The sequence below is a fragment of the Hylobates moloch genome, unplaced genomic scaffold, assembly GCF_009828535.3.
Source record: "Hylobates moloch isolate HMO894 unplaced genomic scaffold, HMol_V3 SCAFFOLD_3, whole genome shotgun sequence".
Taxonomy (NCBI): Eukaryota; Metazoa; Chordata; class Mammalia; order Primates; family Hylobatidae; genus Hylobates; species Hylobates moloch.
The window spans coordinates 39,871,671-39,899,229 of record NW_026652278.1 but is presented as its reverse complement, the minus strand read 5'-3'; the positions used below and the strand labels follow the sequence as shown (position 1 = coordinate 39,899,229).

General features: G+C 41.2%; 1 protein-coding gene across 2 annotated transcripts in view; it reads left to right on the top strand.

Moving 5' to 3' along the window:
- LGI1 (leucine rich glioma inactivated 1) overlaps positions 1-20,227 on the top strand; it is a 38,815-nt gene extending 18,588 nt beyond the window's left edge. The window contains exons 3-8 of one of the 2 annotated variants that reach the window (XM_032136542.2): positions 1,134-1,205; positions 1,301-1,372; positions 12,169-12,240; positions 14,823-14,992; positions 15,272-15,436; positions 19,817-20,227. In XM_032136542.2, coding sequence (XP_031992433.1) covers positions 1,134-1,205; positions 1,301-1,372; positions 12,169-12,240; positions 14,823-14,992; positions 15,272-15,436; positions 19,817-19,854 — 589 coding nt within the window. In that variant the 3' untranslated portion in view covers positions 19,855-20,227. Of the gene's footprint in view, positions 1-1,133; positions 1,206-1,300; positions 1,373-12,168; positions 12,241-14,822; positions 14,993-15,271; positions 15,437-19,035 lie in introns of both variants that reach the window. The other variant, XM_032136532.2, reaches the window with a different exon arrangement.
- Positions 20,228-27,559: the final 7,332 nt, after the last annotated feature.

Below are 27,559 nucleotides of genomic sequence, written 5' to 3'. Positions count from 1 at the left end.
TTCATTCCTATCCCCCATTCTCCGCATTTTTATGAAAAATTTTAAGTGTATATAAATGTAGACAAAATAGTAAAATTCACTCTTATGTATCCATCTTTCAGCTTCAAAAATTATCAACTCATGCCAATTCTTCTCTAACCCCTTGCTGTCCCCCTCCTCTGATTATTTGAAGAAATCCCAGATGACAAATAAATTACTCATAAATGTTCAGAAAGTGAGATCTCCTAGTTTTAATTCCTCTAGTTCACAGGTTCAGAGGTGAATTCACTAAGCTAGTTAGTGGTAGTTATATTTAATCCCCGGCTTCAAAAGTAAAAGTGATAAGCTTTACTAACAGAATTACTATTATTATTATTACATTATGACATCATATAATATATTCTTGTACTGTTTGGCCTAAAACTACCTCTTTTAAGCCTCTCATTCAGTTCTCCAAGGAGTTCAACAGGGTGTGGGATGGCTGATTGATGTTCTTTTTCATCAGTAATTTCTAAACCAAATCCTTGTGGATTTTGAAATTGCAAATATATTTGTCCAAGTAAAAGCTTCAACTATTCGGTAATAAAATGGGTCTAAGACTCTTCCCAAACCTCGTGTTTCCCATTTTCAGTCTGTTTGCAAAGGAGGAGGTTGGTTGATGTTCATGGAGCCAGTGTCAACTGCCTGTCTGTTACGAGATGTCACAGCACAACCGGGCATGCAGCTTAATTTTTTTAGGTTTCCCAGGCTCAAAACCGCAAAGTACCATTGTTTTTGTCAGTTAGAACACTCCAGAGGTTTCTAGAACAAGCAGAAAAGAGTGTTAGTGCCTTTGTCCTGAAAATATGTAAAATGTTGCTTTGGCTGCTTTGGCTATCATAGCTGCTCTGATTGTATCTCAAAATGTCACCCAGGGCATGTGGCAGTCATTGTGAGGAGTAGGGCACCAGGCACCCCTTGATGAGCCTTTGATGAGGAGATGATTAGGAGTAAAAAAATGCTGCATAGATTATCTGCATAACTAACACTGAAGCAGACAGCCATGCAGACATTTTTCTGTATACAACTCCCACTCATTTTTCTGAGAGATAAAAGCAGCCAAGATTGACAATCTGTCAGTTTCACCATTTTCATTGTGTACTTTTTCTGGGCAGGTTATTCACATCGAACTCCTTTGATGTGATCAGTGATGATGCTTTTATTGGTCTTCCACATCTAGAGTATTTGTAAGTAAAAAAGTTTTTTTAAAACATGATGATTCAGGACAAGTACTCTCAAGTTCCTGTAACTGTTTGACAAAAACTATTATAACTTATTGCAGATTCATAGAAAACAACAACATCAAGTCAATTTCAAGACATACTTTCCGGGGACTAAAGTCATTAATTCACTTGTAAGTATGAATGTCGCTATTACTTTTTAAGCTTGCTAATGGACAATGCAGTTTGATCACCTGTGGTTAATGTACCTACTTTATGAGTGTCCATAAAAATTTAAGAAACCCAAATGACTTCTCTCCATGCACACTTGCCATCTTTCCCTGTCATCTGTCAGAGGGTGTTCAATAAATTGATTACTATTAATATTTTTATCCTAAACCAACCATAATTAGAAAAGCAATCTAATGCAGGGAAATTGTGTGCCTGAAATAACTTTTTAAATTATCTACATCATTACTTGCTTCATGGATCATTATGGGTTGACTGTATAATTTGATATCAGCTTTTTTGTCCTCTATAAGCCCTCACTTTATATACATTTAAACATAATATAGCCACAGGCAATGTATTCATAGCACCTGATCAACTTGTGTATCAGTGAAACATTTAATTACTCAATGGGCGATCACAGCTAACAGCAGTTGTTCTTAACAAGGAACAATTTTGTCTCCCAGGGAACATTTGGCAATATCCAGAGACATGTTTGGTTGTCACAACCGGGGGATGTAACTGGCATCTAGTGGGTAAAAGGCAGGGATTCTTCTAAACACCTACTGCTTAGGACAGCCCCTCACAACCAAGAATTATCCAGCCTAAAGTGGCATCGTGGGCAGGTTGAAAAACCCTGAACAACAGGACCCAGACGATTTGCTTCTTCTAGCCTCCCTCACCCTCTACAGACCAACACATTCACACACACACAGGCACACACGTGCATACATGCACACACACTCACACACATGCTCTCACATACACACAGATTATTTTAAGGAAACTAGAAGAGCATGGGAAGAAAAGGCACTAACATTTACATCAGTTTTCATTTAATCCTCTCAACAATCCTGCCAAACAGGCACAATAATCCCCGTTTCAGAAATGAGGAAACAGTCTTGGAGGGGATATATGCCTCATGAGCTGATTAGTTACGGCATTACGAGAACATCTACTTAATAGTTGAATTGCAGTGACTCTTCATCCTTTCAACAGCTATTTCTCAACCTACCTAATATGTATCTTATCAGTTCTAGATACAGATGCAAGAGATCCAAGTGTCATAGTCATTCTGTCAACTTTCACCTGTTCTCTCATCACACTTCATTCCCAGCTCTGCTCTAGGCCCTAGGATGCAGCAGGGAACAAAGGAGACAAAAATGCCTGTCCTTTGACTGAGCCTGATTTCCAGCGTGTCCACGCGGTTGTCACTCTGCCTCCACCAGGCTCCTTTCTCTCCTGTTACTTGTTTTGTAGCAAAGAGAAGCTAATGGCCAGATATATTTTACAAAATTATACCTTTCAAGGCTTCTGTATAGAGTTATTATAATAAAAAAACAGTGTTTGCAATACTACTCTTCATGTCAATGACATGATATGATGCAAAGATGGCTATTTACAGAATGAATGCTATGCAATTTTATCACAGAGCCCAACACTGCCAAACCTCATTTTTCAGACAAAAAATAAACAAAAGAAACAAATATATGGAAGGAGAAATGGAGATTCATGACCTCAACTTGAAATCCACTAGATTCACATACATCCCAATCCACACGGCCTCTGTCCAATGCTTAGCATCATGAGAGCTGTAGGGAGGATGTAGGACTCTGGTGTCCTCTCGAGGAATCCAGATATAAGCTTCACCTGCCCAATTCAGTCAGCTGTGTCTCCTCTCCAGCCTAAAAGCCTGTGGTTTCCCTCAGGCTCCACGCACAGAACAGGAAAAAATGTTTCCCTGTCTTGGAGGGAGGGAGGGAAGGAAGGAAGGAAGGAAGGGAGGGAGGGGAGGGGAGGGAAGGGAGGGAGGGAGGGAAGGGAGGGAAGGAAGGGAGGGAAGGAGGAAAGGAGGGAGGGAGAAAGAAAAAGAGGAAGGCAGATGAGAGGAGAGAGGAAGGGAAGGGAAAGGAAGGAGGGAAGGGGAAGAGGAAAAAGGGAAAGAAAAAAGTCTGTTTGACATCCTAGCATAGGACACCCATTTTGTTTACTGGAGCCTATTATGTTTATCAAATGAAATGGGAATTTAAATGTGGGTCTTAATGATGCCCTTTCTTTAGCAGTATGGAGCCCATAAGAGAGAGAGACTGGTACAGAATACACTTAACATCCAGAAAATTTCAGGTTCAAGGAACACCAAGGGCAGCCTTCAAAGACAGGCATGACTCTTACAGGCAGTGAAAGAGAAGTCCCACCTCTCTGAGCTGGTGCTGGAGGTAGGAAGGTGTTATGAGGGAACAGGGGTTAAGGCTGTGGCTAAATGAATATGACCCTTAGGTCTCTTGCATCTTTAGCTAACACTTATTAGGTTGACTCATATGGCATTGCCAATGTTAGGCTGTTTTTTATCTACAAAAATGGCAATGCCATATGGTTCATCTTAAATAGTTTCTAAGATGTGACACATGCTTTACAAGGAGTAGGGCCTACAAAGATGAGTAAGATCTAGTCCCATCTTAGAGAAGCTCAGGCTAGCAAGAGAAATTGGACAAATATTTTCTCACTGAGTGCCTTTGTCCCCAAGTTATGTTCTCCTTTCAAATTACGCTATTCTTCATGGTACAATTCCTTCCTTCCATCCTTCCTTCTTTCCTTCCTTTCTTCCTTCCTTCCTTCTTTTATTCCTTCCTTCTTTCCTTTCTGTCTTTCAAGGAGAGATGGAGTAGGGAGGATCTGAAACCCAAATTTCCCTCTGCCGGCTCAATAAGTCAGGTTCATTTTCCATTATTTATGGCGTATTAATAAATCTGGCATTTGTCTGAGCCATTAGTTTCCTTTTTAAGACATTAGGCTTCAAAGTGCACTTTTCTCCACCTCAGATCAATCCTTCCCAATCAAGGCAAACATTTGAGCTGTGAGGAATTAGCACCTCACCCTCTAACCTGCATGCATTGCAGGAAGAGGTTACAAAGCTTTCTCATATTCTTGACGTCATCATAGTCTCCTGACAACCCCGTGAAAGAGACAGGGCAGTAGCACTACATTCATAGATGAATGAGCAAGTGGAGGTACACCATGAGTTTAAGCTGCTCCCCAGTTACTAAGTGGTAAAGCCAGACAGCTTCCACCGTCTTTGATGAGACGTCCAGTGCTATCTCCACTGTGCCAGTTACTGCAGGACCAGATAGCTTTTATTGAGCTGGCTGGATCCTTCCATGGGACATGATTTGAGGAGGAAATATGACTAGAGAAGAAAGCAAAGATCCTGAAAACAGGAGACCTACCCTCATACTTCATCTCAAAATGCAGATAGTTGGGATTAGACGTATACTTTCAGGTCCAGCTGATTCCCACTCTGGCCTAACATTAAAGCCACTCCCTTACCTGTGCCTTTATATAAATTTAGTTCATGCCTAAAGAAACAATGCACTTTCTCACCTTCTTATACAGAGATGTCAGTAGATTTCTCTTCTAAGAGACATTTACAGATAACTTAAAAGTTATTATAGGCCAGGCGTGGTGGCTCACGCCTGTAATCCCAGCACTTTGGGAGGCTGAGGCGGGCGGATCACTAGGTCAGGAGATTCAGACCATCCTGACTAACATGGTGAAACCCCATCTGTACTAAAAAATATAAAAAATTAGCCAGGCATGGTGGCGGGCGCCTGTAGTCCCAGCTACTCTGGAGGCTGAGGCAGGAGAATGGCATGAACCTGGGAGGCGGAGCTTGCAGTGAGCCGAGATCACGCCATTGCACTACAGCCTGGGCGAAAGAGCGAGACTCCGTCTCTAAGACATAAATAAATAAATAAATAAATTAATTAATTAATTAAAATTAAAAAGTTATTATATATAGCTGGCTATCAGGCAAGATCCCCCCATGCTCTGCAAATTAACCCTTAAAACCCTGCAAATTAACTCTTAAAAAGGGAGAGAGACTTCTTAAAGTTAAGTCCTTTCAGAGCCTGTCAAATGCTGGGATTCTCAATTACTTTATTTTGAATCATTGTTCTAATGTTATGCATGTTTCACTTTAATCTTGAATAGTTTGTATATTTTAGCAATCATTTGTATATTTGAATTTTTCTGATGAATATATGTTATTTTGGTAATCAGGAAAACATGAATAAAAAGTTAGTTTATGAATAAAAAATTAGTTTATGGCCAATGATGACAAAATCTTCAAACATTATGTATTGGCTTCTAGTAATACCTATGAGTCTTTAGTAATGATTGCTTTGTGTGCCATGTAAGTGTCACTGTGGCTAAGGCCCAGTGGAGCCAGCATTGTTTGCATGCATATATATAAATATTTGGAGAAAATTATCATCAATCTATATGTATTGTAGAGTATCCAATGGTTGCTCAGCACTGAGGGGGTACAAAGGACTATATAACAGTCCCCAAACTCAGGATGCTTGCGTGTTCCCAATCAGTTGCACAGGATGTCTTTGTTTTAGCCTTCACATTGCCTTATATGTAAAGAGGTAGTGCAATGTAGCAGCTAAGAGGGTGATCTCTGCCACCAGACTGCCTGGGTTCAACTGTCTCTCTGCCAGCTCAGTAGGTCAAGTTTATTTTCCATTATTTACTACTTATTAATAAATATGGCATCTATCTGAGCCATTAGTTTACTTTTTAAGACTTTAGGCTTCAAAGTGCACTTTTCTCCACCTCAGATCAGTTCCTCGGCTTTGCACCTTAACAGCTGTGGAATTTGGGGCAGGCCATTTAGCTTCACTATGCTACAGACTGGGCATGTAAAATGGGGTTATAATAATAATCTCTTAAAATGGGATGGGGAATAACAAGGCATTTAAGAGTATTAGTGCCTAAGATTGTCTTGAGATTAAGTGAGTTAATATATGCAAAGTGCTTAGAACAGGGCCTGGTATGTAGTAAGCACCACTGTATAACTAAAACTCACTGCCTAACCTCCATTAGTCCTGGATCAGAATTCTAAATGCTACAGTGTATATACCATTTAAACACTTTCTGTGAAATTTAAGTAACTACAAAGTGCTCAGAACAGGGCCTGGTATGCAGTAAGCACCACTGTGCAGGAAAAAACTAAAACTCACTGCATAACCTCCATTAGTCTGAATCAGGATTCTAAATGCTACAGTGTATATCCCCTTTAAACACTTTCTATGAAATTAAAGTAACTGCACTTGCACCGCCGCAGGTTCAGAGAGACACAAACCCAAGCTGAGAATCTGCATTGCAGGGGGGCTGGGTGCACCCCAGATGGCTGTGGGCGATGCTTTCTTAGCAGCAGAGCCCGGTGGCACTGAAACAAACGTGGTGTTTGAGCCAGTCTGGTCTGCCTTAGAGAGAAGACTTTCCAGTGGGTTCCACAGTCATAATCGTAGGTTTTCTTGGGTAAATGATGAAAACACCGAAAGGCAGGAAATGGTCATCATTTCTGTCAAGAAGGAATGGCCATCTGCCTTTGAGAACACTTGACCTTACTCAGCCAGTTTCAAGGTAACTAGACACTCAGCTGCACAATATCTCAGTTGTTTTAAAGAATGCTTCTGGCCAGGGGCGGTGGCTCACGCCTGTAATCCCTTTGGGAGGCCGAGGCGGGAGGATCACGAGGTCAGGAGATCAAGACCATCCTGGCTAACACGGTGAAACACCGTCTCTACTAAAAATACAAAAAATTAGCCGGGCGTGGTGGCGGGCGCCTGTAGTCCCAGCTACTCCGGAAGCTGAGGCGGGAGAATGGCGTGAACCCGGGAGGAGGAGCTTGCAGTGAGCCGAGATCACGCCACTGCACTCCAGCCTGGGTGACAGAGCGAGACTCCGTCTCAAATAAATAAATAAGTAAATAAATAAATGAAATGTTTCTTAGGTGAACTCTGAATCGGGACTTAGAGAATGATGCTTAGTTGAAGGCAACTTTAAAGAGCCTCCACGTTGCCTTGGGATTTCTACCACAGTGGGGCTGCGGGGAGGGAGGGAGAGTCCTTCCTGAGGGGGGGTCCACACCAGCTGGTGGGGACTGCACTAGTCACTCACGGGTCTTTGAGCTTTCTCCCCCAGTGCCTTGGCACAGGGGGCCTCAAAGGAGCATCCTCTGCTCTTTTCTTTGCCTAGATATGTACGCTTCCTCTCATCTACTCCAGCCTGCCTCATTCATTCATTCATTCATTCATTTAAAAGTCTCTATTAGGCTGTGTGCGGTGGCTCATGCTTGTAATCCCAGCATTTTGAGAGGCCAAGGTCAGGAGTTCAAGACCAGCCTGGCCAACATGCTGAAACCCCATCTCTAATAAAAACACAAAAATTAGCCGGGCGTGGTGGTGTGTGCCTGTAATCACAGCTACTTAAGAGGCTGAGGCAGGAGAATTGCTTGAACCAGGGAGGCGCAGGTTGCAGTGAGCCGAGATAGCGCCACTGGGTGACAGAGTGAGACTCCATCTCAAAATAAATACATACATAAATAAAAGTATCTATTGAGGGCTTACTTTGTGCCAGGCATTATGCTAGCGCTACAGATAATGGAAAGAGAACCATCCTTCTAGTACTCATTGCAGAATTATCCTAGAAATAAAGAAACACGGATTAAATGTTTCCTCAAGTCTCTCATTGACTATGGCTTCACCCCTCTCCCAATGAGCTCCACCCCACCCCAGTCGGATATTCTGGTGCCACCCAGTGCTACCTCCATCCCCTAGAAAAGCCTGTTATCAAACGCACTGACCCCTAAGTATGTTGCCTAAAGTATCACCTATCCTAGTGTCATCTATTAATTTTAAAAATGAAGCCATAGCCTCACAGTGAAAATGACAAAGCTGTGATTTAACAGCAAGAATAGAACTTGGAGATCATTCTGACCCAGTGATCATTCACTTTATAGAAAAGGGAACAGCCAGAGCTCAAACTCAGGTATCCACTTCCCTGTACACGTCACCCCTGTACTCTGTGGCTGAGTTCTGGGCCCCAAAGTGAGTGTGACTGGCAAGGGGTCCGCTTCGGCCAACGCAGGAGCCTGGTACTCCTTAAACCAAAACATGTAGAAAGTCTTTTTCCTGACAACTCTGGTGGCTACCTGGGACTCCTTGCCTCTCTGTCCTTCATAATTTTTCTTCCTCCTATTCCTAAGAATTAAGAATTCTTGTATCTAGTATTAAAATTCAGCTCTGCTTAACAGCCTGAAAGATCTGGCTAACAGATCTTTGCAGAGGAAGGAGGGTCCCCTACCGCAATTCAGGGTGACACTCTCTTAAGTCATGACACTCTAGAGGAAAGAGAAGGACTAGACACTCTGCAGGCCAGGACCCGTAACATGGCTTTCCAGAATCGCTTGCTTTTGATGGGCTGTATATTAATGGCTGGAAGAAAACATGACTAAATCTTAACCGTGGTTACTTCTGCTATAATTATTATTTCTCTCCTTTTTTAAAAAAATAATTTTTGCACTTTCCAACTTTTCTTGAAATGAAGAAATAATTATTATTACATATATATGTGCATATGTAGTACGTGTATATGTGGTGTGTGTGTGTATCAATAAAAGATGAGACTTTTAAGAATACCAGTGCATAGGATTATCCCTACTAAGAGAGGCAGAAAGAATAGATGATCTCAGCTTCCTGAAGCAAATATTTTAAAGTGTTTAGATATTTAATATCACTGTTTAATGACAATAACAACAAAGAAAAAGATTAGTTTTGTGGTCTTAACACATAAGGTTTAAAAATTCACCTGCAGACACAGTTTTTCCTGGAATCCATTACAAAGATATGTATATAAAAATATTAGTAGCTACATGTGTTAATTCTCACAATAAGTGAAATTCATATCCTTTACTCAGTTTTGCAGATGTCAAAACAGAAACCCAGAGAGCTTAAATTAACTTGGCTAAGGACACATTCCTAAGAATGATGACGTTCAAATTTAATCCCTGGTGGATTTGGACGAAGTTGGCACTTAAACCACTACACTACACTAAGTGATGCAGGAAAGAATAGCTACAACACAGTTTTACAAATACATAGCACATATAGTAACTAGAACTTCTGTTGAGGAAAGGTTAATAATAATATTAAGTCATTACTCTGTGAAGCTGGGAGTGGGATGAAGACAGAACTGGGAAAATTTTATCCAGGTATTTTGCTTTCTGGTAGCAAAACTCAGTGCAGAGGTGGAATCTGAAGAACCAAATAATCCTAATATCAACCCTAAAATAACCCTAACCCTAATCCACAAAGTGCTATCTCAGTCTCTCTAGCTGTTAAAATTCCCTGATAGACACAGGATCTCATTCTATTTACCCTTTTTTTATGACTAAATGCTGAGGAGGCTTCAGGGAGCGTCACGTGACTTGCCCTTTTTTTTCCTGGTGCCCCTGACCCCAGTGCCCTCAGCAGCCCTCCGCTGCAGCAAATCTCCCTGAAGCCCTCAGATGCCCATGATGATTTGTGGAGGCAACAGGCCCCCATCACAGCTGGCTTTAAGCTGGCACAAAGAACCACAGCGGTGGCTTCAAGCCTTGGCTGCCTTGTAGCCCCAAACCTCCCTAGAGGGTGAGTGCCTGAAACGGCATGGGAGTTTTCTAGGAAACAGGCAGCTCCCTCCTGCAGGAGGCCTTGTGAAAGACATTTGCATGACCTGACCATTCAGGCCCCTGAGTTCGGTAATTCCTAATCTAACCCTGTAGGTAGCTTTGGAACTTGACAAATGCAGCCAAATGTTTGATTTCGAATGACTGAACCCCCACTGGACAGAACCATATATATATACAAATATTAAGCAACAGGATCCTTTCAAAAAGTCAACTTTATTCATTGTTTCTTCTGATTATAAAATAATAATACATGCTTGATGATAAAAACTCACAACATAAATATGTATTTACATAGAAAAGTGAAAGATTCCAGTAACCCTACACCTACTTCATTTTTAAAATCTCCTACAAAATATTTTGGTCTCTTCATTCAAACACCAGTCAGTAAGATGAATTATGGAGACATTCTCTTGAATAGTCCTCCTTAGCAGCATTTTATTAATTTTGCTGTATGTGGACAGCCATAGCAGTTCATTTGTGTGGTCTGTTTCTAAACGTTGTTTCTTGGACAACGTACGTACAGAAGCCGTTCTCCTCTTCTGACACCAGCCACTCTACTGAGAGTAGTCCAGATGCCTGCACCATCCTTGATTATCTCATTTTCTTTTTTCAATAATCTTATGAGATAAGGTATTATTATCTTCACTTAAAAATGAAACAACTGAATTTCCAAGAAGATACATTACCAAAATCCCACACCCAGTAAATGCTGGAGTCAGGATTCAGATGTAGCTCAGAATCACTCCAAAAGCCATGCTCTTTGTCACAATTGGACCGCCATTGACAATGGAACATACTGACTCAGTTCCTATTCTTGCATTCCAAGGTTCATTGAGAACCATTTTCCAAACTAGCAGTAATTTCTAAAACCTAGAAAAACAACATAACTAACCTAAAAATAAGTTCTAAAAATCGTGAATATTTCCACTTGAGAAATCTTATATTTAATTAGTGGAGGTAGAAGACATAGACTTTTGAGAATGTTTCAAAGGGAAGTTGAGAGAATTTTCAAGGGTTTAGAGGCTAATGGTATGGGCTCTTCAGTTTTAGTTTAGTTTTTTATTTTTATTGTGGAAAAAACACCTCTAAGAAAAGTTTATAACATGTGTATATATATGGTGCTGGTTAAAAACAGAAAATTACACTACCTGGTGACCTTCCCCGGTCATACAGCATTAGCACTGTGCTATGTCTATATTTGTGTACTAGGGACACATTTCCCTTTCCTTGACATTATCAGGACAATTTTTTACTCATTAACCTTGATTAGAATCATTCTAGTGATTTATGGAAGAACAAATAGAAAAGGAAAGGGAAAATCATTCCTGTAATCACAGGAAAAGAACCAGAAGAAGGAGAAAGAGGGGGATGATTAAAGAGAATAGATGGATAGATATTTATAAGAAAACTTTTTCTGAGGTGGAATGAATGGTGCTAGAAAGGAAAAGGAAGTGTGGGCTTTGGAAAGGAGAAAAGATGTGCTGGGGAAGAGATAGAGCTACTGGCACTGTGGGTTGGAGGTTTGGTTGCTCTCCGGAGCAAGCAAGGAGGAAGCAGGGAGAAGGGGCAGCCCAGGCAAGGGGTGGGGGGGCATTTTGGAGATGGACACTCACCAGTTTGGTTAGTCATCATTTGGGAGATATCCCTTAGATTGAGTGTCTGAGAGTGTGAATCTCCCATGTTCTGTTATAAATGGAAAGACCAACGCCCAGGAATCGTTGTTGCTTTTAACCAACATAAAGTGTTGTTTAAATATTGAGTGCGCCTGTAATCCCAGCACTTTGGGAGGCCGAAGCGGGTGGATCACTGAAGCTCAGGAGTTCAAGACCAGCCTGGCCAACATGGTGAAACCCTGTCTCTACTAAAAATACAACAATTAACAGGGTGTGGTGGCGGGCACATGTAATCCCAGCTACCGGAGGCTAAGGCAGGAAAATCACTTGAACCCGGGAGGCAGAGGTTTCAGTGAGCTGAGGTCACATCACTTCACTCCAGCCTGGGTGACAGAGCGAGACTTTTGTCTCAAGAAATAAAAGTAAATAAATACGGAGTGGGTGTTGAAGTGAATGGGTTAAGAACTGAAAGGACGATAGCAGGAATCTGCGTAGTAGTTCAGAAGAAAAAAAAAGGACCGCAAGTCATTTAGTAGGCTGCAAATGACAAAAGAGACTCATAACTAAGCTTTATCATTAAATGCCTTTGTTTAACTTATCACTACAGTTTACATCACCTTTCTTTTTTTTCCAGGAGCCTTGCAAACAACAATCTCCAGACACTCCCAAAAGATATTTTCAAAGGCCTGGATTCTTTAACAAATGTGTAAGAGGACCTAAGAAATCACTGAACAATTAATTAATTTGCAGTCATTAACAAGGAAGCCTGGTATTGATTATTAGAATTTTTAATTGGCTTTTAAATTAAAATTAAGATTTTTAAATCTAAATTTTAACTGGCCAAAAATTTAAATTTACATGGACTAACATTTGAGTCTTCTATGGTATTTATCATTGGAAATTCTGAACACATGACACCCAGGCATTCCTTTGACAAAGTGTGTGTCAATACAGCAGGGAGCGATGATAAGGGACTTTGACGGGGTGAGAAGAGACCCGGCTAGAAATTTCAAAATCCCTTTTTTCTCATGAGGTCCAGGAAATAGGGCTACAAAGGAAAAACATAAAGGAGTCTGGGAAACTGACAGAATAAAGATGAAAGGTTATATCCTTGGGTTGGTCAATCAACAGAGAAATGGAGCAGGAAGTGGGGGAAGGGAGAAAAGTTTGCCTTTTTTCTCATTAGAGTGAACAACAACTCTAAGCTTAATCCCCAGGAATTTGGCTTAAGCCCCAGGAAGGGAATGAACTTAATTATTTTTGACCCTTTTTCAAACAAAAGAGCTTTCAAACTTTGACTTTTAAGCCTCCGAGTGAAAGATCTTTGTAAGGAATTTGTATATTTTGCTGTAAGCAAAGCAAGTAATATACGCCTAAACCTCTCAAAAGCAATTCAGCTTCATTATTTGCCTTCCAGAACATTAGAAAGGTATTTAAATGTCATAAGGTGGAAGACAGGAACAAATGAAAGGATATGTGAAAACAAAAGCTTTTTAAAAAAATTATTCAGGTACTTTGCTGTAGAATATATATTCAAAACAACTTTTCTCCAATAACAAACAAAAAGAAAATCTGAGTCAAGTACTTTCTTCCGAGCCCAGTATTTAACTTCAAATCAGTAGCCTAATGAAAAACTTTCTTTGTTCCTTGCAGTATTTCCCCAGCCCCTCCTCCATGTCTATTACCCCAATTCCTGAATGATGGTTTAATTCCAGGAGAATGCCCAAATCGGGATTCTTCCAAGAGAGTCTTGGACAGACCATAGTTATCCTTTCTGGTTTACAGTAGCCTGAAATGTTGCCACTCATTAGTGTGGGTCAGAGTTCTCCTGGGAGACTAGGTCAGTTCTGGGAGTGTCTTGGAAGTTAGAACACACTCCATGGGTGACTGGGTGACGTGGGATGTAGCTCATTGGGGGTCCCTTACCCCATTTTTGTGTCAGTCTATACCCTACACTAGTGAAAGACAAAACAAAAAAATATTGAAATTGGCTCAGTCTCTCCATGGGAATCCCAAGATGGGTTTAGCCTTTTGGACCTACTCTAATATGCCCAAATCAAGAATTATCTTAGAAGTACAAGGATCCATGCCAACTTGCCTTTTAGTGGATTTCTTGGCTTTCTTGAAAGTATCCTCTAAAAAACATTTTTAAATGTTTGGGCGTTTAAAAATTATTTATGTGTGGTGTGAAGAGTAGGCAGCACGTATCTTAAGAATTCTGTGTGACCAGGAAAGGAGGTGGAATTCCTGAACAGAAGCAATGCAAATACACAGAGAACTTGGTGAGTCGGGGTCATATGTAGACATGTAAATGGTCTGTGCTGTATAACTTATTACAGGCATGAGCGATTGTATGTCTGTGTTAACTCTGCTGTGTCAAAGTCATTTCCTATTTAAACTGAATTTGTAGACCATGGAAGAGGATCAGGATTAATTATGTCTGTGAGGAAGAAGAAAAGCAAATAGCTCACTTGATTTAATTAAATACATTACAATAATCACTACATTCTGTCCTTTAGACCTGTGCTGTCCAATAGGGTAGCCACCAGACCTTATGGTCACTGAGCACCTAAAATGTGCTCCTAGTACAACTGACAGACTGAATTTTAAATTTTACTTAATTTTTTAACAGTTAAATTTAAATTTAAAAGCTGATTCTTAGCTCAATTATTGGAAAATTTTAAGTACGCTTGGAATAATTTGGGTATATACACCTTTTTTTTTCAATTATGAATTTTATTACATCTAAATATAGATCACCTATTTCTGGTAAAATTTAGCATCTGAATTGAGATATGTTATAGGTATAAAGTACACACTGGACTTCAAAGACAGTATAAAAAAGGAATGTAAAATATCTCAATAATGTTTATATTGATGATGTGTCAAAATGATAATCTTTTGTATGTATTGGGTTAAATAAAACATATTATTAAAACGAATTATACCTGCTTCTTTTTGCTTTTTTAATGTGGCTATAGAAAATTTTAAATTATAATTATGGTTCATATACTGTTTCTATTGACAGCACAGCCCTAGACTAAGCCACTTTGGAATCCAAGAGGGAGTAAGCGATGAGGTTCCATTGACTGGGTAGTCTTCAAGTGTGCATGGTGCTAACTGTCTGAGCCCAAAGTGAATGAGTGGTCAGTCAGGTTCCAGGCAGGTTATAGGGCAGGATGTAAAGCCGGGTAAGGTCATTCTGCACATGTTAATTGTTGATGTAGAACTCTTTCCTGTGTGCATAGGGCCCTTGTACAGCAAAAGCAGCTGAAGTTTGTCTTTCAGGGACCTGAGGGGTAATTCATTTAATTGTGACTGTAAACTGAAATGGCTAGTGGAATGGCTTGGCCACACCAATGCAACTGTTGAAGACATCTACTGCGAAGGCCCCCCAGAATACAAGAAGCGCAAAATCAATAGTCTCTCCTCCAAGGATTTCGATTGCATCATTACAGGTAATGTACTCATCATCATTCCACCTCGTAAAATTAAAATAAGGGCTACCTTTTTTTTTTCATGTGCAGGAACTGGTATTTTTTATATCTTAAAAACTAGCTGAGCAATTTAATTTTTAAAAAATTATGAACCATTGACAATGCTTCATGTGTTTAAAAGAAAAGTAAAATGGCCATTTTACTATTCTCTGAAATAAATGTATTTCTTATGAATATTTGAGATCTAGCCAAGGAAAGAGGTATTAGCTCACAGTTATTTATCATTTCCTATTTTTGCAGAATTTGCAAAGTCTCAAGACCTGCCTTATCAATCATTGTCCATAGACACTTTTTCTTATTTGAATGATGAGTATGTAGTCATCGCTCAGCCTTTTACTGGAAAATGCATTTTCCTTGAATGGGACCATGTGGAAAAGACCTTCCGGAATTATGACAACATTACAGGTATGAAAAGCCTAATGATATTTTCAGTGGGAATTTAAACCGCTTCAGCCAAGGGCAACAAGGAAAGATGAGTGGTATAGGGGAATGCTTTAGCATTTGAATTCCAACTCTACCATTTGTTAAGTGACCTGGGATTGTTCTCTAAGCCATAATTTCCCCACTTGTAAAACGGGAATAATATTAATACTTAACTCACAAGGTTGTTAATAAGATCATGTGAACACATATTCAAGAAACTTAGCATAGGGTCTAGTATAATGCATAAACAGTAAATACTTGATTATTTTTCTTCAAATAAAAGTATTGGATGGTGAATCATGAGTTCTAGTCCAGGTTCTGCCACAGTCTATTTGGGCAAGTTGCTCATACTCACTGACACCCCCCAACCCTTTTTTCTTAACTATAAAATAAGAAGGTTATTTTAGATCAATAAGTCTCAAATTTGTTACACAAACATTTCTTCTACAAAATGTTAATGTATGCCTTGTAACAAAAAGGATTTTGTGGTCCAATAAATTCATGAACCATATCTTGGTCTTGCAGATTCATAATACAGACATCTGTGGATCTGAGAAGTCCTGCAGTGAGGAAATGTTTCCAATATTTTTCACCCTTAATTTGGCCATGGAATTTAATTCTTTCTTTTCTTTTTCTTTTCTTTTTTTTTTTTTTTGGGACGGAGCCTCACTCTGTCACCCAGGCTGGAGTGCAGTGGCACAATCTCGGCTCACTGCAACCTCCAACTCCTGGGTTCAAGCAATTCTTCTGCCTCAGCCTCCCAAGCAGCTGGGACTACAGGCACGCGCCATCATGTCCAGCTAATTTTTGTATTTTTAGTAGAGACGGGGTTTCACCATATTGGCAAGGCTGGTATTGAACTCCTGACCTCATGATCCGCCCACCTTGGCCTCTCAAAGTGCTGGGATTACAAGCGTGAGCCACCACACCCGGCCGGAATCTAATTCTTTCTATGAAAACTTTTACTTAGCTGGATCTCTTTTTTTTTTTTTGAGACGGAGTCTTGCTCTGTCACCCAGGCTGGAGTGCAGTGGCGTGATCTGGGGTCACCGCAACCTCAGCCTCCTGGGTTCAAGCGATTCTTGTCCTTCAGCCTCCCAAGTAGCTGGGACTACAGGCGTGCAGCATCACGCCCCAATAATTTTTGTATTTTTAGTAGAGATGGGGTTTCACCAAGTTGGTCAGGCTGGTTTCGAATTCCTGGCCTCAAGTGATCCACCCGCCTTGGCCTCCCAAAGTTCTGGGATTACAGGAGTGAACCATCTTGCCTGGCCTTACTTAGCTGATCTCTTAAGTTTCTTTCCCATTTTAATAATTTTTAAAATTATAAGTCATAAGTTAGAACATAGGGCTCCCTCTACAATTTTTAATATCAGTTTTAGCTTCTAATACCTTTAAATCTGCTCTCAAGAGCACTCACACCTCCGCAGAAAAGGTAACCCTTTAGACAAGGCATGGAGAGTCATGATAGATTTTGCTGGTAGCCATCACCCTCATTGCTCAAAGGACCAAGACAGGTCTGGGGCTTGCTTGAGGCTGGGGTTGCTTAAATAAAGGGATCCCTTCCAAACTGAGACCCTTTTAGAATCCTCCTTTCTTTTAGAATCCTCCTCTCTGAAGGAAGAAGGTCATGCTTCCCTAGGCCCCCATAAGTTTTCCAGTGGACTATAGCAGGATTTTGTGCAGTCGAAACCAGGCTCTTCTTACTTGTGTATGGTTCATCAGTTTCTTTGAATGTGTCTTTAGATGAGCACTTACAAGAGAAATAAATCATACATCTGCAAACTTTCAGAGGGCACCTCAGAGCTCATCTTGTCTAGGATGATGTCTTAGTCCCTTCCTGCTGCTGTAACGAAAAGTACCTTGACTGGGTAATTTATAAGAACAGAAATTTGTTTCTCATAGTTCTGGAGGCTGGGAACTCCATGATCAAGGCACCAGGAGATTTAGGGTCTGGTGAGGGCTCACTCTCTGCTTCAAAGACGGTGCCTTCTCTGTGTCCTAACATGGCAGAAGGGCAAAAAAAAAAAGATCTAACAGACTCGCTCAAGCCCTTTTGCAAGGGCACTAATTCCATTCATGAGTGTGGAGTCCTCATGATCTAATCACCTCCTAGACACCCCACTTCTTAATACTATTACACTGGGGATTAAGCTACAACATAAATTTTGGAGGGACAGAAACATTCCAACTATAGCAGATGACAAATATGTGCCCCATACTCAGTCATTATCCCTTCCTTCACTCTAGACAGGCACCACTAATCTATCATGGGAATCTTTCATGTAGAGTGCAGACACGGCCACAGAATCCTCAACACAGTTCCCCAGACAATAACACTCAATGAGCCAATCAGTATTGGTACATGTGTTGGAATCTGGTGGCCATCCTTAATCTGGTCTAAAGTCTCATTGTACAGAAAAGAAAACTGAGCCTCAGAGAAGTTAAATGATTTTCTTAAGATCATACAATCAGTTTAGCCCTTAAAAGAGTCACAAATAAAACTATTTTGCCTATGGATGAAGCCAATTAGTAGAAAGAGTTAATGTAGAACTTTCTGCCCCGCACTAGCACTGTAGTCAGAAGAGGCCTAAAGCCCAGATTTGCCCAGCTGTCTCTGGATTTTCTAGAGCCAAACTCCTTCTGCAAGATCAGAATCTACTGAGAAATGTCAAACTCTTCCCCAAAGATTACCAAGCTAGGCCACTGACAGATCCCACATCATTTTCTGTGATTTCCCAAAATAACTTTCAGGAGCATTGCCCATGGCTGCACTCCTCTTTCGATTTTCTTAAAGATTCCTCTTCCTTCTCTTCACTCCTGCCACCAGTGACCTAAAGCTCCAGAAAAGTGACAAGTGGCATCTCCTTTCTTTGCCCGGGAAAGGCGAGTTATTCTAGAGCAGGAAGCAGTTCAGACTTAGAGCAAAACAATTACAGTAGAGCCGTGGGCTACCCAGACCGCAACACTAGCCTTTGGTTATCTAAGATCTTAGATAACCCAAATTTGAAGTCCTGAATAGCTAACTTGTCCCCAGCTTGGGTTAAAAGCATAGAGATGCTGGTAGGCCTAGCTTTGAATCCCCAACTCCGCCTTCTGCTACCAAAACAGCCTCTCTGAGCTTCAGTTTATTCATGTGGAAAAAGGATAATATTTATCTCTTAAGATTGTTGGGAAAATTATTGAGGTAAATTGAGAAAGCACATAATAGATGCTCAGTAAATAGTAGTTTTCATTAGAATTATGATTAACTCATTTTGTGTCAGGGAAACTAATGCTTTCTTTCTGCAAGAAATAAGAGGAGAACACTTGGTCCATAGCTGTGTGTCCTGAATGTCTAGAGCAGGCTAGATATGACATAAACAACTCAATTGTTGGCAACAAGGCCCCACGAGGCACAAAGGCACAGAACTTCAGGACACTGCTGCCATTGGGCTTTGGAGACCAGCCTTGCCTAATCAACCAAGGAGATCTCTTGTTTCAGGCTGATTTGGGTGGAAGTTGTATGGCCCCAGCCTGCATGTTTACATGCCCCAAAAGAGGATGGCCACACAACTAATCTCTCCTTTGTCTTTTCCCAGGCACATCCACTGTAGTATGCAAGCCTATAGTCATTGAAACTCAGCTCTATGTTATTGTGGCCCAGCTGTTTGGTGGCTCTCACATCTATAAGCGAGACAGTTTTGCAAATAAATTCATAAAAATCCAGGATATTGAAATTCTCAAAATCCGAAAACCCAATGACATTGAAACATTCAAGATTGAAAACAACTGGTACTTTGTTGTTGCTGACAGTTCAAAAGCTGGTTTTACTACCATTTACAAATGGAACGGAAACGGATTCTACTCCCATCAATCCTTACATGCGTGGTACAGGGACACTGATGTGGAATATCTAGAAATAGTCAGAACACCTCAGACACTCAGAACGCCTCATTTAATTCTGTCTAGTAGTTCCCAGCGTCCTGTAATTTATCAGTGGAACAAAGCAACACAATTATTCACTAACCAAACTGACATTCCTAACATGGAGGATGTGTATGCAGTGAAGCACTTCTCAGTGAAAGGGGACGTGTACATTTGCTTGACAAGATTCATTGGTGATTCCAAAGTCATGAAATGGGGAGGCTCCTCGTTCCAGGATATTCAGAGGATGCCATCGCGAGGATCCATGGTGTTCCAGCCTCTGCAGATAAATAATTACCAATATGCAATTCTTGGAAGTGATTACTCCTTTACTCAAGTGTATAACTGGGATGCAGAGAAAGCCAAATTTGTGAAATTTCAGGAATTAAATGTTCAGGCACCAAGATCATTCACACATGTGTCCATTAATAAGCGTAATTTTCTTTTTGCTTCCAGTTTTAAGGGAAATACACAGATTTACAAACATGTCATAGTTGACTTAAGCGCATGAGACACCAAATTCTGTGGCTGCCATCAGAAATTTTCTACAGTACATGACCCGGATGAACTCAATGCATGATGACTCTTCTTATCACACTTGCAAATGAATGCCTTTCAAACATTGAGACTGCTAGAACCAAGCACTACCAGTATCTCCATCCTTAACTGTCCAGTCCAGTGATGTGGGAAGTTACCTTTTATAAGACAAAATTTAATTGTGTAACTGTTCTTTGCAGTGAAGATGTGTAAATAAGCGTTTAATGGTATCTGTTGCTCCAAAAAGAAATATTAATATGTACTTTTCCATTTATTTATTCATGTGTTCAGAAACAACTGCCAAATAAAATGTTTACATTTTCTTTCATATCCCAAAGGTAATTATTTACAGGAGCTGTTTTATTCTTGTTGTTGGTATGTTGAAGAAATAGTTTTATATAATAGCATTGTATTTGGATCAAGGATTTATGGTGTGAAGAATGAGTGAAGATAAAATTATGAGTAATCTGATATTGACTACCCATTGATTATGACCAGGTTTATCTGTGGCTGGATCAGCTGATTTTGAACATTCAAAGGTATTTCCAAAGGTCATGGCCTTTAGGGATAATTTGAGGTGAAATGGTGACAAATTAAAAGAAAGGTAGAGAAATTTGCCTACTACAAGAAAACTGATTTGAAATTAAGGACAGCAAGACCCATCCTTTCCTGACTGATAACCCCAGCTAAAATCATCATTCAGACAATTTATAGGAGAAAGTAAAATCAAGAATTAGGATCTCAATATCCTATTTAGGGTCTTTCTAAACATCTGACAGCTGATAGAGATTTTAACCTTACAGTGCTTGCCTCAAATGTACCTGTCATGAAGGCCTCTTAATCTGACCAAGGATGCTTCACTTCTAGATACCAATTTTGATTTGTTATTTACCTGCTGCAGAGTGCCCAAAAGGCTCATATTTGATTTTCTAAATTTCTGCTTCTAGATCACATGGGTCATTAGCACAATGCCTGTGATATAGTAGGCTCTCAAAAAATGCTTTTAAAGAAGCACGTGTCCTCCTGTTATAATATCATAATAAACTTTCTGAGGCCTTTTGACCTAATTATTGCCTACCTACTAAGAATGGGGTATTGTTCAGCAGGGATGGGGGATTGAGGCAGAATAGGGCATGAGCCTTGCCCTCTGAGGCCTTAGAAGAACTAACTGGGGTGTTAGAACACAAAAAACCTACAGAGCAAGCAGTGAGTGCCAAGTACCTTCTAAAGATTCCAGATTATAAGTATCCTGGAAGTATCAAGGTGACTTTCTGGAAGTCTAGGTTCTTGTTTGCACTTAAAGGGAAGATGTAATTTTAAAGGGGGATCATGGCAGAGAAGATACTCCTGGCACGAACTGGTTCTGTGTGCTGCCTTCAGGGAGGGGGTCAGAGCTTGCTCCTGCTCATTGTTTGCTGGACTCTTTTGCCATGTAAGTGTGGTCGGGGAGGGCAGACAGCAGCCGCTGGCACACAGTGCATATCTGGAAGACTTGAGGCATCAAAGGTACACACATACTTACATAGTTTCTGGGAAGCAACTCCCTGGGGAGTTATGCACAGGGACCAGATTCCCATATGGGGAAGATATTAACTCTGACATCAGGATTATGGGAGAGAATACCTCACTCCCGAACTAGCCTTTGAATGTCTTATTTTTTTCAGTTCCCTTTTCCTGTAAGCAGCATCATATGCTATTGGAGAACACCTGCTCTGTACAGACTAGGTGAACTCCAGCTCTGCCATGTACTAGCCTTGTCCACAGGCCAGCTGCTTAGCCCCTCTGAGCCTCAGTTTCTTTCCCCGTAAAGAGGGACAATAATACCTACTTCCAAAGATAATGGAAGGATTAAGACAGTACATGCAAGGCAGATTTTATTTCCCAAATATGACCACAACAATATCTGCCATCCCATGTGTTCTGTGACAGCCTCTCCCCCATCCCATCAAGAGGCAGTACCTAGTTTACCTACTCTTAAATGTGAATTAGTTTATGACTTGCTTGTAATAGAATGTGGTGGGAATAATATAGTTGATTTCTGAGGCTAGGTCATAAAAATGATGAAGCTTCTCTCCTATCTTGTAAACTGGGACACTTGATTTTGGAGCTGTGAGCAGCCACCTTCAAAAGTCCTACTAGCCTGAGGCTACCGTTCTGTGATGAAGCCCAGCCCCCATGGAGAAACCACACGTAGGTGCTTTGGTCAACAGACCCAGCCAAGGCCATCCTCAGCCACCGGTTCTGTGAGTGAAGATGCCTCTGGGTGATCCCAGCCCCAGCTGACAAGTCACTACCAGACTTCAGATCTTCCCAGCAGAGGCCCCAGACATTGCAGAGCAGAGACAAGCCATCCCCACTGTGTCCTGTCCAAATGCCTGACCCACGGACTCTATGAGCATAATAAAATGGCTTAAATTGTTTTAAATGGCTAAGTTTTGGGGTGATTTGTTACACAACAGCAGTAGAATACTTAACATGGAACTGGCACAACTGAGCCCTTATCAAGTGATAATTATTGCTAACAGACACCCTACACTCAGAATATTGCATACTTTGGGATCATGCTCTACCTTATTATCTTAATGTAATTCTCCATCATTTCATTTTTTAGAGAATAACTCCTTTTTTCTTTTTTTAATTTTGAGGTGGAGTCTTGCTCAGTCACCCAGGCTGGAGTGAAGTGGCGCCATCTGGACTCACTGCAACCTCCGCCTCCCAGGTTCAAGCAATTCTCCTGCCTCAGCCTCCCAAGTAGCTGGGATTACAGGCGACTGCCACCATACCTGGCGATTTGTGTGTGTGTGGTTTTTTTTTTGTATTTTTAGTAGAGATGGGGTTTTTGCCATGTTGGTGAGGCTGGTCTTGAACTCCTGATCTCAGGTGATCCACTGCCTTGACCCCCAAAGTGCTGGGATTACAGGCATACGCCACCGCACCCAGCTGAGAATAGCTCCTTTTAAAAAATACGTTATCAGTGTTCTTTCTGCCAGGCATTGTGCTGAATTCAGGAATGTGGAGATTAAAAGACCCAGATTCTGCCCTATTTGTTTTTATTTTTTAATTTTAGGGTCCTGCTGTGTTGCCCAGGCTGTAATGTCGTGGTGCATTCATAGCTCACTACAGCCTTAAACTCCTGGGCTAAGTGGTCCTCCTGCGTAACTGAGATTGCAGGCATGTGCCACCACAGTCAGCTAATTTTTAAAATTTTTGTAGAGACAGGGTCTCGCTATGTTGCCCAGGTAAATCTCAACTCCTGGCCTCAAGAAATTCTCCCACCTTAGCCTCGCAAAGTGTTGGGATTACAGGCGTGAGCCAAAGCACCCAGCCAGCCCTTCTTGTTTTCAGAAAAGCACTGTCTGTTGAAGCTAGTAAATTGACTCTAATTTACCTTAAAGCTGGAGACCCAGAGGTGTATGTGAAGCAAGCTAGCTGAATTAGGACCATCTTCCATCCTGACACTCAGCCCGGTCCTTTCTCCATCACGTGGTGCCACTTTTCAAACATTCACTATCTGATTAGAACTTGGCATGTAGATGGGAAGATTGATGAAGGGTAGAGAGAAGACCAAGAAAATTAATTCAAGAAAGACTGAGGAGGAGGACACGGGTAGGGTTCACCTTTGCAGGAACTGACTAGCCTTTTCTGAGAGTTGTCCCCTCTCCACGTACCCTTCATCTACCCTATTCTATTTAACTCTGTCCCCTCTGCAGCCACACAAGGTTGCACGTGTAATGCGTTCCTAGTGTTCACCTGAAATGAACTCCAGGTGTTCGTCCTAGATGCTGGGCTGAGCTCAGCCTGAGCCAAGCTGCACATAGGGAGCGCTGGTCTTTGAATGGGAGTTCAAAGAGAAAGAACTTTAAGAGAGTTCTGTCTCCTGGATATTTGGAATTAGGACAGCAAAAGCTGAACCAATTTGCCACAGGCACAGGCTCTGTAAGGAGATGAGCCTAAATCAGGCTCCTTAGAGGCAGAGGGATTGATTGAGGGAGTGCTCTCAGGCTACACCTGAAGTGAGTGAGAGGAGCAGCATGGGACAGGGGAAGACGTTATGCAAAGACAGGAAAAGGCAGCCTGCACCTGATCTAGGGGGCTGTCCAGAGTGTGAATTGTACCACAGAGTGTGTCCTGCCTTGAGGCAAGGAGGATGGACTTATGCATGCCCCCACCCATCTGACAGTCATTGGCCAAGGAGTGTGGGGCAAAACCTTTTGGGCATCTCCAGGAGAGAAGCTTCCAGTTGGTAAAGGATAGTCCTCCAGAGAAGGGTACACATATGAGCTGTTATTAACCGACACCCACAGCAGCTGCAAGATGAGGACATCAGCCCAGTAAAGGCATCCGGGTGAGATACCAACAGCATATACCACAGTGATGGTGACTGGGGAGCTGAGAACACCATTTGGGGGCAGCCATGATGGTCCATGTGCCAGAAGAGCTGAGGAAACTGGTCAGAAAGTGAGAAGAGAATGACATGAGAGCTCAAAAAGGAGCAGAGGTGAGAAACTACTCAGTTTGAGGGAGAGCAGGAGAGAGAATAGAGAGAGGAAAGAAGCGAGAAAAAGGATGAGAAAAAGAGGGAGGAAAAGAGGGAACAAGGGAGAGCAAAAAGGAAGAGGAAGTGGGGAGGGAGGGATAGTGAGAGGAAGATGGGGAGGTACAGTGTTCCTGGTTGGGTTACCTGGTAACCAGACTCTGAGAAGTTACTGTACAGACATTAATTAAGGAGTCCTCTTGAGGTCATCACCCGGGAAGGAGAAAATAGAAACAGGATTGGGTGGAGGGAGGCACTGAACTGTGACAAAATTCCAATAAAAGCCTCAGGCAACCTGGTAGCTGCTCTAACTTGAGACAACTGAGCTGGGATGTCCCTTCTCAGTTGTCTCAAGTTAGATCAAGGGGACCAGGTCTTTATGCAAGACCTCATGAGATCCGATGGTTTTTATAAAGGGGAGTTCCCCTGCACAAGCTCTCGCTTGCCTGCTGCCATGTAAGATGTCCCTTGCTCTAACGCCATAATTGTGAGGCCTCCCCAGCCACGTGAAACTGTGAGTCCATTAAACCTCTGTTTCTTTATAAATTACCCATTCTCAGGTATGTCTTTATTAGCAGCGTAAAAACGGACTAATACAAGGGACTTCTATAACCTCCTAACAACAACCCATGCGCACATACATTTTGTTTTGTTTCAGGTTAGTTTGAATGGATTTCTGTACTTGTCACAAAATTACCTCCAACTAATTCAGAAGGTTTAGGCATAATTTACTGTAATGTAGACATGATGGTAAGTACTAGGTATTTCCATCCTTTTTCTTTCCACAGTTCAGACTGTATAATTTCTATTGCTCTATCTTCAAGTTCATTTTCAATCTCAAAATGTCTGCAAAATGTAATATTATTTCAATCAGATTAATGCTTCTAAACTTTTATGTAAAAATTCCAATGTATAAAAATTTTTGAACCATCAAAATTTTAAAATTTCCAGTGTATTTTAGACCAATGTGTTGTGAACCAATCTTTCTGGAAATTAAAAAGGAATTACTAGAAAAACGATCACACACTTGGTTGCTGTGGCAATGTCTCAAGTTCTGTACTTATCCCAAACTGATTCCAAACTCTCCCTGGACTGGCATTGGTCCCAGGACCACATCTATAGGTAACTGAAATAACTACAGCTCAACTCACTCAACTCGGCTCTTATCATTACACATCAATCATAATGTGGGATATAAGGCATTTTAATATGATTTCTATCAACAGCATCAGGGCCTCCAGGGACACCACATTTCAAGAAGACCTAAAATGGCCCTAGAAAGCCCTGAAGATGGAATTCAAGATCTGGCCTGTTTTTTCTCTCACTCCTGCATCCTCTAGCTTGCCCACACTCCAGTTACGCACACAATTTGCCAATCTCTATTCATCTAAGCACTGACATGCTTCTGTGCTTCAGTGGCTCCAACCACCCAGAATGCCCTTTCCCCACTTTTCTACCTTTATCTTAGTCTTTCTCAACCAACTAGTTAGGTGTGATTTCTCCTTCCTCTGGGTTTCTTGGCCCCTTGCTTTGTACCATGAGCAAGGCTCGTGTTTCACTCGACCTTGCATTGTGGTTAGCTGTCGATATATCCATCTCTCCCATCAGGTTACACATCTCTGAGGGTCAGGACTGTGTCTTAGAAACCTGTGATTCTTCCATCCATCCCACCCCTAAGCTCCTAGAACAGTCCTACTTTTTGAAGAGGGTCCAAAAACTTGGCGAAAATCAACTCACTTAAGCCCAGAAGCTTCAGTGCTCCTGTTTGCATCTCTGACAAGCAGCCACATCCCCTGTGGTGAGTTCCCAGCTCCACAAAAGCTCCTGGCCATGGATTACCCCAAAAGAACAGGATTTGACAGTCTGCCAGCTCCCCACCGGTAACCTGGGCAGGCTTGAAGGTGAAAGAGACACAATTTATTTCCTGAGTAAATCCTTATTAAACACACACACTGCAGATCTACCTAAGATCTGGTTCACAAAACTGAAGGATGGGAACTGACTGAATTAAGCCATGGGGAGTAAAAAGGCAAGAAGCTTGACACTAGCACTTTCAGAAAGCCTATGCCCTTTGAAATTTTTATCCCCAGAGAGGAATCCACATCTGTGGTCAGTACTACTCAGAGATGCCCCAGAGGGAGCATCCTCCCTAGCTGGAGCTTTTAACAGTAATTCCCAGCAAATCTGTATCCCAGAAATCGGTCCTCTTAATAATGCCAGATCTCAGGATAATTGTTGTTCGTACTTCATTCTCTTAGCCCTGTCTATACACACATATTTAACAATTCTGAAATAAAATGTCTTTAATATAGGACATATTCTTTAATATTTTAATTTAATCATAGTGATAGGTGACATTTACTGAGCACTTACCGTGAGTCAGCCTCTATCCTAAGGGCTTTATCCGTACTCTAATCCTATGATAATAGTATTGTTTTACAGATGAGAAAGCAGAGTCTTAGAATAGCAAAGTAACTTTCCCACAGCTACACAACCAGTGAAGAAGCAAAGAAAGATTCATTTGGATCATATCCATCAGTGGCACCATGCTACAAAGTGCCTAAAGACAAAATATATATTAAAAATTCAGAACTCTGTAAACTGCCAGATAGACAGATACGCCACTCAGAAATTTGATGTGTCTCCAGTATCATAGAGCTTTTGGTAGGTATTTATACGTATGGACACAACACAAGCTCGATTTCACTGAAAATGTTTATTGAACACCTACTATGTGCAAAGCACTACAGTCGATGACACAAAGAAAATTAAAACGAGCAAAAAATTGTCCTTATCCCTAAATAATTTACAAACCAGTGGAGCTTATTTCTAAAAGCCAGCATGCAAAAAAATTGACTTGAAAGAGGCAAAAGTAACTTCTATAAGAGTCTAAAGAAGAAATTAATCGTGACACATGTTTTCTGGTTTTTTTTGCCTGTAGCTCAATCCTGTTGGTGTCCACAGTACTTCTCTCTCTGGGGCAGTGGGCATAGTGGTAACAGCATGTGTTTAAGAGTCAGGCAGACCTTGATTTGCATCCCAATATGGCCTCCTCTAGCTCTAGGACCTGGAACAAGCTAATCAAACTCATCTGCAAAATGTGAATAATGATAGTCATAGAGTGGGTT